The 10434-nt window shown below is 54.5% G+C and overlaps 1 protein-coding gene across 2 annotated transcripts in view; it reads right to left on the reverse strand.

Moving 5' to 3' along the window:
• Positions 1 to 797: 797 nt before the first annotated feature.
• ACKR3 (atypical chemokine receptor 3) overlaps positions 798 to 10434 on the reverse strand; it is a 12121-nt gene continuing 2484 nt past the window's right edge. The window contains exon 2 of one of the 2 annotated variants that reach the window (XM_073876778.1): positions 798 to 2709. In XM_073876778.1, coding sequence (XP_073732879.1) covers positions 1593 to 2681 — 1089 coding nt within the window. In that variant the 5' untranslated portion in view covers positions 2682 to 2709 and the 3' untranslated portion in view covers positions 798 to 1592. The remainder of the gene's footprint in view (positions 2710 to 10434) is intronic. The other variant, XM_025889105.2, reaches the window with a different exon arrangement.

Consider the following 10434-nt stretch of genomic DNA (forward strand, 5'->3'; position numbering starts at 1 on the left):
AGCAGCCCCCAAGCTCATAGGTGATGGGGGAGCTCCTGGCCGGGGTCCATCCTTGTGTTGGCAAATAGCTCCCTGTGCAAATCAGTCCCATCAGAGGTGGAGGTGGTAAGGGCAGCTTTGGGGAGCCGGTCCGTCCCCCCTGCCCGCCCAGATGCACCTGCCTGCTAAGGCCTACACCATTCTTTCTTGTGGACCCACAGAGCATTGGTGCGGGCACAGCAGATCTGGCCATTCTGACCGTGCTCTTTGAAGCCACTCGTCAAGTGGATTTATTTGGTAATGCACAGGCTGACAATTTGCTCATTGCTGGGTCTCAAGAAGATGGTCACTGATTGGTGTTATTTTTTAAATGAAGAGTTTGTCCTGTACACAGGAAGAGAAACAGGATTCAAACCACAGAACCTTAGCAGGGAAGTATCAAGGGGCTGTGACATGCGGCCCTGGGGGCACACGGGGGTACACATAATGATGTGAGTCCTGGGTCCTGAACAGCTCTGGGCCAACAGCAGCCGAGAACCTTCTAGCACCAGCGTGGTCTTGAAAGCCACACCTATCAGCCATCTCTTCTCCCGCAAATACGTTGCATGACATTTTTTTAAAAAACCAAAACCCTCAATACGCTCGAATGTTTTTCCTTTTATGTCATTGCATCCAAGTTAACCCCTTGGGTTTTGCCTTTATGGTAGCACTCTTTCCTTAAGCATATTAGGTCAAGCTGACATGCGGTATAGATTTGTGCTATTATTATCACACACGCCACCTGAATGCCAAACATGCTTTTAACGCGGACACTCAGATGCCTTTTTAGGAGAAACAAATCTTTATTTAAAAAAAAAATAATAACTTACAAAATTGAGAGAACTCTCTGAAACGAGACTGTTCATTTTGTGCACAGCATTGCAGCCTGGAACAGTTTTGCTCCATTTTGCTTCTTTTTAATGTAACTTTACAAAACTATGAATATCACAAACTGCTTTACAGAGTTATTCCTGTTCCATATCCCATGCCGGTACAGAGCACCACACATATATAAAACTATCGTAAATAAAACATTTCAGCCAGGACTGGCATAGATTTATAGATTTATAGATTTATATATATATATATATATATAAAATTTCAAAACAGCTAACAATTAATGTCATCCTTAGTCAAAACTGAAATCCAACTAGCCTTAAAACTACAACACTCTGAATATATGTCAGCGTTATAGCTCCCATACAATATTTAAAATATATTTAAACTTTCAATACATTTATAAGGTACACCGATAATGAGAAAATAAAAGTCTTAAGATTTAAATACAAATCACCATGTAAAACCTCCAGGGAACACAGAACGTCCTATTGTACAGAAGTGCAGGCAGGATTAGACACACGACGGACCGTGGACGCATCAGGACGCACAGCCTTGCACGAGAGCCACCGCCACGGCCCGAGAAAGAGGGAAAGGATGCTCAGCGGCCCCCGTTCCCCTCTCCACGCGACTCCGGCCTCAAACCCTGAAGCCACCTTGCTTTACTCTTGGGAACGACGCAAGCCAGTGCCGTGGAGAAAGCAAGCAGACTTGTCCCGGAGACCCCACAAGGCGCGTCACTTGGTGCTCTGCTCCAAGGCGGAGTACTCTGTTTCTGACACCCTGGAGGCATCGATGAGCTTGGTGAGACCTGTCTTGGCCGAGTACTTGAAGATGAAGGCCTTCATCAGCTCGTACCTGTAGTTACGATTGATGAAGCTGTAGAGGACGGGGTTGACGCAGCAGTGCACCAGCGACAGGCACTGTGTGACGTGCAGAGCCGTGAAGAGGAAGTTCTCCAGCTGGCAGGTGAAGGGGACGTAGTGGAGAATGGAGAAGATGTCCAGGAGCACCACCACATGGTAGGGGAGCCAGCACACAAGGAAGACCACCACATAAGAGAAGATGATCTTGCGACTGCTCTGCTTCTCCTGGTCGCTGGATGCGGTGATGGCTCGGGCCAGCAGGCAGTAAAAGATGGCGATGATGCAGAAGGGGATGGCGAAGCCCAAGACCACAGAGACCAGCTCCATGCTGATGAGCCACTCCTTGACGCTGTGCTCGGGGTAGAAGGAGCGGCAGTAGGTCTCGTTGTTGGACGCCGACGTGACGGTCTTCAGGTAGTAGGTGTCGGGCAGGGACACGCAGAAGGCCAGCAGCCACACCAGTGCGCAGACGGCACGGCGGACCACCTTCTTCCTGCGGCTCGAGGTGCCGGCGAAGTAGGCAATGGAGAGGTAGCGGTCCACGCTCATGCACGTGAGGAAGAAGATGCTGCCGAACAGGTTGATGGAAAAGATGAGGTGGGTGATCTTGCACGTGAGCTCTCCCATGGGCCACTGGTTATGCTGCACAAGGCTGACCACCCAGACGGGGATGGTGACCACCACCCACAGGTCGGCGATGGCCAGGTTGAGGATGTAGCAGTGCGTGTCGTAGCCGGTGGTCTTGGCCTGGATGTTCACCCAGACCACCACGGAGTTGGCGATCATGCCGGTCACGAAGATGAAGATGTAAATGAAGGCCAGCGTGTACAGGAGCACACTCTTGTTGGGCATGTTGGGACACAGCACCGTGTCGACAACGAGGCAGTCGCTGCCGTTGCATGGCCAGCTGATGTCAGAGAAGTTCCCTGGTTCCGAGTAGTCGAAGAGGTGCAGATCCATGGTGCTGCGGGCAGCGAGCAGACGGCCTGCGCAAAAAAACAAACAGAAAGGATGCAATGGAAAAGTGGCTTCATTAGGAAACACTGGAGTGCCGGTCAAGACGCTTTTCTGGCGCTCCACATGCTCGGTGGTGTCTTCCCAAAGAAAGGAGAAAAGGAAAAGCATAGCAGAGCTCCACACAACGACATAAAATGGGCCTGGCATCTAGGTTCACGCGGTGCCTAAGGGAGAAACAGGGACTGCTTTCTCTCTTCGCATGGCTGTGTTCTCCAGACATCCCCAGCCTGGCTGTGCCCATGGTGTGGTGCCCAGCGGCGTGGTCCGGGGGCCCGAGAAATGTCTGACAGCCACCGCGACGCTGACGGCTCGCTCAATCCTAGCAGAGAACAGGGGAGCCATTTTCCCCATGTCCCAAAGAACGGCAGAGTCCATCTGTTCCTGGCACTGCTGTATTGTAAGTATCCTGCCCTGGTGTCTTAATGAGAGTGCTTGAGATCCCCCTCCCACGTGTGCAACAAAAATGGGACTCAGTGCCTTTTGCCTTCCTGCCAAATGTGCACGGAAACCTGGGTCTTGGGCCACCTTCAGTTCTCATTCACGAAGACCAGAGGTGTGCAACGCCCTGCAGCTTGATTGCACCCCAAACCTGCAGACCCTGGGTTTGTCGTGGGGCTTTCAACAAAGGGCAGCCACCCAGCTGTCTGGAGCTGTGGGCCACTGCCTAGGTTCCCTTCTTACAACTTGTGCAAAGCACAAAAGTCACGACCTGCCGCACTTCGGGGCAGGGGGAGTAGGCGGCAATTGTCTTAACTGTCTTTCCTGCTGACCTAACGTGAGGCCAACACTCTGAACTGTCACCAATATCCACAGAGAATGCAGTCCAAAGTACCACTGTGCCAAGAAATGGTCATTTCTCCCCAAATGCCCCAGCTAGGAGAGCTGTCTTCTACTGGGGCCCCATCCACTCGAGGGCCCTGAAGTCCCTGCAGGACACGGCCCTGGGTCGGCAGCCCACTGGGTGACCCTGGGAACAAGGGCGCCCCGCTAGGAGTGATCTCATATGTGAAGGTGGTTTTCCTTCCTTCTCATGGGTCATAGGTAATGACTGATCCCAAGTCGAGTTTCTGTGCCAAGTTCATCCAAAGTGGACCCCAGGTCACATAGGAGGATGAGCAACCCTGGTCCACCTACGCTAACGGTATGAGGACACCTAGCTGGAAAAAGCACCCATCCCGAGAGCAGACCTTCCTGGGTGGGAATCCTGATTCCTTCCTCACTGCTGTTTAACTTGACTCGCTAACCTGTCTCCAGCTGCATTCTCAGGACCCCAGCACCATCTTACAGAGGCACCCAAGAACCAAAGGGCCCAATCCAGAATCTAGGGCATAGCAGACGCTCTGTAAATCCCCACCCCACCCCACCCCAGCCCCGTCCCTTTGGCAAAAAGGACAGCCCCCCTTAATTCTTGCTCCGCATGTGAAATGATCTCTTAACTGCCTAAGTAATACATGTCCCTACCTGGAGGGAGATGCAGGCGAGAGCAGAGAGGGGCAGTTTGATAGGTTTACCTTCAGAACAGAATCCCTGACCAGTGAGACATTCTGCTGCCTCCCAGGACTGGTTCCTTAGCCTCAAAACTCACAGCAGGTGACCTAACCCTAAATCTCAGTTAGTGGAGACCACCTGCAGGCTTCTGGGCAGTTCTTCTCTGTATGTTCAAAGTGGCCTTTGGTCCCTGTCCCAGTGACCTAAGCAGGTCCCCATGTCCCCGCTGCTGAGGGGAGAAGCCTGGGCCTCCCAGCTGCAGGGCCCAGAGCTGGGAAGCCGGTGGTCCTCGGAGCACCCCACCAGGAGGATCCCCACGCCCTGTGACCACCAACTTGGGCCAGACCAGACAGACACACAAGCACAGGAAGCACCCGCGGAGACTCAGCACGATCACATTTAGGACAAAGAAACTCCTCACGTATGAGACTTTGGACCGCCCCGTCCTAAGAGGCAGCTTAAGGACCCCCAAAGGACGTAGGCACAAGGGGCAGCCGAGGACACCTTTGAGGAGCCAGGGCTCCCTGACCCACTGGACTGGCCTCGGGGTGGCGTGCTTTGAAGCTACGATTTCCACCTCCCCCTGGCCACTAACCTGCCTGGGGCTGACCCTCCCCTTCCCATCCCTCGAAGCCCCCAATTCCAGAAGAGAACAAAGCAAGGATTTCATGGTTCTAATGTGGTGACCCCTTTTTTCTCCCATTTCCTTAAAATGAAGCACACCTGCAGCATGGCCTAGTTTATGAAGTGCTTTCGCCTCATGACCTCATCTGACCCTGGAGTCCCTGCAGAGCGGAGGAGCTCACTGGAGGGCAGGCCAAAGCCCCACAGCTGGGCAGAGGTGGGCCCGGGACAGGCGGGGCTCCCTCCTCAGTCCACACCGGCACAACCCTACAAGGCCTCGGCACACACAGCCACAGAGCCCGGGGTCCGGGCCATCCACGGGACCGTCCACAGGCCGAAAAGGAAGGAATGAGCCCCGGCCCTGGTTAGCCTGACTGGGTCTAAGCACCCCCAGCTCTTTGCTCACCACAAGGAGTCAGTGAGCGAGCTCGGGCATCCAGTACGATTCGGCAGACAGGCGCCGGGCACTGTTCAGTGTGGACAGCCAGACCCACACGGGCACGGAGGACTAGGAGAGTCACCGGCCTCTCACGCCCTGCCCTTTTGTAAATTACCAGGCCAAGGTGTCCAGATCCACCCTCTGGGGCTGCTAACCGTTGCTAATCCCAGAGCTCCAGCCACGGTGGGGGAGGGCTGGGGCCCCAAACTTGGTTTCCACCTCTGCCCTCTGGGCAATGAGGACCTGATTTAGCCATCACCGGTCCTCTGAGCTGGAAGAGTTACCTGCTCGCGGGGCACGGCTCCCCTCAGCTGTCGTCTCCCTTGCCTTCGGGGGGCACAGTGAGACTCTTCCAGCCAGGACTGAAGGGGGGAACAGAGGCTTCGAGGCTCCTGGCTTGAGCGTGAAAGCCAGCTCACCCCCCATCACCGATCTCCCACCACCCATCAGCCCAGGAGCTGAAGCCCGAGGCCCGTGCCCTGACCAGCCCCTTCCCCCAGGGGGACCCCCGGAACTCCCTCCCAGGGCGGGCAGCCTTAGTGGTCAAGAGAAGGAAGGAGGCACAGAGAGGAAAGGAAATAAACTGTAGCCCTCAAACTCCCTGCAAACCCAACGGGGCACTAAGGAGGGAACGACGACTCACAACGGCTCAGCCCCGTCCTTCCGCTACTTTTCATGCATTTGGTTTTGGAAAGAATCCAGGGCCGTTTCCAGAAAAGAATATGATTTGACGAAGACCGTCTGCACCGTACGTCCCATGTGGTCTGCAGCAAAGGCCCGTCTGCCCGAGCGAGTGTCCACCAGGAGGGCTGGGGCAGGGACGTCCCCTCGATGCCTTCCCAGCGACGGTGTGTGGCCACCGCCGGAGAGAGAAACCTTCCTCAAGCGACACCCTCAGAGCCACCAATATGGCAAACTATGGAGCGTCTACCCAGGCCCCTGGGTCCCAAAGGCCTGACGACAAAGCTCCTAGCAGGCCATAGGAAACCTCCCTTCCTGTCCCGGTGGAGGGAGGGGGCCACCTAATGGACCACAGGGGCCACGTTTAACTCCCTGAGTGTCCCGCACCAGAATCCCAGCTGCCTTCCAGCAAGAGCAGATCGCCTCAGCCGGTACACAGACAGCTGACAGCATTCTGCGTCCTTCGGGAAGGATCCGTGCTCCTGTCTAAGCGGTCAGGCCTCTGGGCCAGTGTGCTGGTCTGTGCATGCTGGGAAGCAGCGGTGGTCTGACCCGGACCCAGGGGAGACCACTCCTCCCACTGGGACCAGCCACTCTCTGCTGGGATAAACCGGCAACTCCACTCCTGCCAGCCCGGGGCCAGAGCTTGGGAAAAACTTCCAGAGTCAGTCACACCTGAGCACTGCCTGGCTCCCTGGGGGCTCGGAGCCTCCACCAGGGCAGGCGGGAGGATGAGACCCACTTACAACTAAGTGGTAAGGCACCTGCGTAAAGGGTCCCGACAGAAGGGAAAAAAAACAGGGCTTTGAATTTTCTACAGCTTCTTGATTTTACAAGTTCACACATTCTTCCTCTCGAAAGACTCACGTGTCCCCAACTGTACACGCATGTACTAAAGCACTCTTCATTAGCGAAAAACTGGAGACAACATAGATGTCCATTGGGAGGGAGGATTAATGGTTTGATAAAGTAGCGCGTATCCACCATCCGAAATATAATACAGCTCTGAGAAGACAGAGGGGCTCTGCTTTTGTGAAGCACGAAAGTTACAGCATACCTGAATACACGGACGTAAAAACCAGAGCAAAAAGTGCACGCGGGCAGAGAAAAAAGACCAGCGGGAAGGATAAAGCTTTGGGCAGCCAGGGTACGGTGGGGGCACAAAGGGGGCTTTGTAGATTTTCCTCCATAAACTTCTGTATGATTTGAAATTTGACAGCAAGAATTGGGTAGATTTGGAGGGAGGGATGTTTCACAGAGTATGAGCGGTTCAAGTTCCATTGTCCCCGAGCCCAGAGACCCGACTGAGGGCAGAGAGCTGGACTTGCCCCCGTCGGCTCCCTTCTCCCGGGCACTCCCCGTGCTTTCTCTGACTCTCCTCCCCACAGCTTCACCCAGGGGGAGCCATGCTCTGGCCTCCTTGCCAGAGTCCCACCCCTTCGACTCTAGCTTGAATGCAGTTCAAGTGAGGAGAACCCACACCACCTCTAAAAAATCGTTAGGCAATTGCACATTACTGGGGTCAGCGTTTTTTGTTTTTTGTGGTTTTTTTGGATTTTTTTGTTTTTGTTTTTGTTTTTCCTGATGCTGCTTTAAGTCTACGGGGAAGTCCAGAAAAGCTTCAGTCCCGGCAGACTCCCTGATCTGCTAGGGCTGACAGCAGATTGAGGAATGGTCTGTCCCCCAGTGCCAAGCAAACAGAAACAATGCTGTCCTGACTACAACTTATTTCACACAAGTAAGGAACTGGTTTAACCTTGTCCCACACCCGCGTGCAGGGAGCGTGCCCCTTCCGCCAGGACAGGAAGGGAAGTTTCCTATGGCCTGCGGAGGACCCAGCGTCTGGCCCGTCCTCCCCACTGGCCTGGGGTCTGCAAAGGGACTCATCCACCACCCCCAGCCCCGGGGTAGAAGGTCCCTCCTGATCAATGTGAGGACTTTCCTGAGAGATGTGCCTCCCACTTCTCAGCCTCCTTCTTCATCAACCTAGTATCCCCCACAACGAGTGAACTAAGGCAAGTGGCCCGAGGCATTTCGCTGCCTCCAAATGGTGGCCTGAGCTCACCCAGGGAGCTGGCGGTCAAGCCAGAATTAGACGTCCCCAAGGGTGGTCTGCACGGGGTGGCAGTCGGCCTGCAGAAAACAGGCCCTCTCTCTGGCCCAAAGTCAGTCCCTCCGTGGTGGAGCCTGCCACGTGCTCGGGCGCCTGGTTGCTGTTCTCCGAAACGGCCTGCAGCGTGTCGGCAAATCCCCATCACAGACCGGGAAGATTCTTCCTGACCAACCCCCTTAGCCGCTCCTATCCCAGCGAACTCGTCCGGTTTCTCCCGCCTCATCCCGCACCCAGGCCACACATCTGTATGTTGTGTCACTCCACGTTCTTCCTGCCCGAGCCCCGCAGCCTCGGATACCATACCCAGCACGAGGCGGGTTTTCCGTGCGTCCACGGTCAGAAGTCAGTAGTGATAAATCAGGCTCCACCAAGACCAGGGGTCTGAGGCCACCACTGGGAACAGGAGTCCACAAGAGGCTTTTCTGAACCCCTCATCGAGCCGAGACAAACATCAGCCTTTTCAAGCCCCCAAATGTTTGTGGAGCCTCCTCTGTGAAAGGGCACAGCTCTGGGCCTAACGGACCGGGATCACCATGCCCCTTCCCCCAAGAACTCACCCGCCCAACAAGAAGGGCAAGAAGGCAACAGGGTGGTGGTGGGTGGCCCCCGGAGCTGGAGGGTGAGGGATTTCCAAGCCAGTGGTTTAGGAAAGATGGAGAGGTGAGGTGATCAATGATATGGCATGAGGAGGGTCACTGAATCTAGCTGAGCCCAAGCTCCCCACAAAGGAAAGCTGGCTGGCGGCCAGGGTAGGGGCAAGGGGGTGGGCAGTGGGGGAGTCGGGCTGGTCCTGCCCATGCAGGAGCCCCAAAGATTCTGAGCAAAGGTGCGGCTTGCAGCAGAAATGGCTCTTGGGGGCGCGGGTGACACAAGCCACGTTGAAGGCCGGCAATGGGGTGCTCTGGTGACAGGGTGCAAACAAGCTGGAGGAAGGTGCTCCCGCCCAGTCCCCGGTGGTGCAGATAAGATTACTCCGGCCAGGCCGGGGCTGGGCACCAGCTTGGACAGTGAGGGGCCCTCTGGCCCTCGGGCTCCTCAGGACCTCTGCCTCCAGGTGACCTTTTTTATTGGCTTTCTGCAATTTGGGATCCGGGTCCTCCCAGGAGGGAATTTCACAGAACAATTCTGTGCTGTTCAGACTGGATCACATCGTTAGGCCTCTCACGTGCGCGGACCCAGGCGAGGCCAGGAGAAAAGACCCGCTTTCTGTGGCTCACAGCAGCTCCCTGCACTTTCCCAACTTCTCCAGAGGCTTCACCCAGGGGGAGCCATGCTCTGGCCTCCTTGCCAGAGTCCCACCCCCTTCGACTCTAGCTTGAATGCAGTTCAGGTGAGGAGAACCCACACCACCTCTAAAAAATCGTTAGGCAATTGCACATCACTGGGGTCAGCGTTTTTTGTTTTTTGTGTTTTTTTGGATTTTTTTGTTTTTGTTTTTGTTTTTCCTGATGCTGCATTAAATCTACGGGGAAGTCCAGAAAAGCTTCAGTCCCGGCAGACTCTGCTAGGGCTGACAGCAGATTGGGGAATGGTCTGTCCCCCAGTGCCAAGCAAACAGAAACAATGCTGTCCTGACTACAACTTATTTCACACAAGTAAGGAACTGGTTTAAATCATTAGAAAACTCAAAAAAATAATCAAGAGAGCCAAGAGAAAAAAAAAAAACCCTCCCCATCCTGATTCAGATAGAGGCCACCTATTGCTGGGGTCCTCAACAGACTTCCTGTTAACGCACGGGGTGGGGCATCCTCGCCCACTTTTAAGTATTTGGGGGAGAAAACAAACCCCACATCCAGAAACCCGATCTGGTCTATTGTGCTCAGCTGCCCATGGGGAAGCAAGGTTGTGCCCAGAAGGGCAGATCCAGAGACCCACGTCACAAAGGCTGCCGGCTGGGTTGGCCGGGTGTAACCAGAGCCCTCGTTCCCACCCAGCTCAGGACCTGGATGAGGCAGTGGGAGGTCAGCCAGGCTCTGGGCCAGACACAATAGGGTTCCCAGGAGAAGGCAACTCTGTCTTGGCCTCTTCTCATAAAACTCAGGGATGATCCCCACAGAGGTATCTGTTACCACAAGAAAATTCGAAGATGCGGGCTATCCGGGCGCACAGTCCTTTAGCTGTCCCTTAGCCAACAACGGTCCAAAGCCACCTGAGTCACTCAGTCCCTCCACTCTTTGAGCGCTTGGAACAAAACAGAGTCAGCCCCCAGACCTACCTGTGGCTCAGCAAAATGTTCACCATAAAAATATGCAATCCCCTCATTACTTTAACAAGGAAAGCACCTACTTTTTTTTTTCAATTCTAAATTAGTAGATCCTTAGGTTATAAAAAACATCAAATATTCCGGTGCT

The sequence above is a fragment of the Callorhinus ursinus genome, unplaced genomic scaffold, assembly GCF_003265705.2.
Source record: "Callorhinus ursinus isolate GAN/ISIS: 27379988/994484 unplaced genomic scaffold, GSC_fseal_2.0 scaffold2, whole genome shotgun sequence".
In the NCBI taxonomy this organism is placed as follows: Eukaryota; Metazoa; Chordata; class Mammalia; order Carnivora; family Otariidae; genus Callorhinus; species Callorhinus ursinus.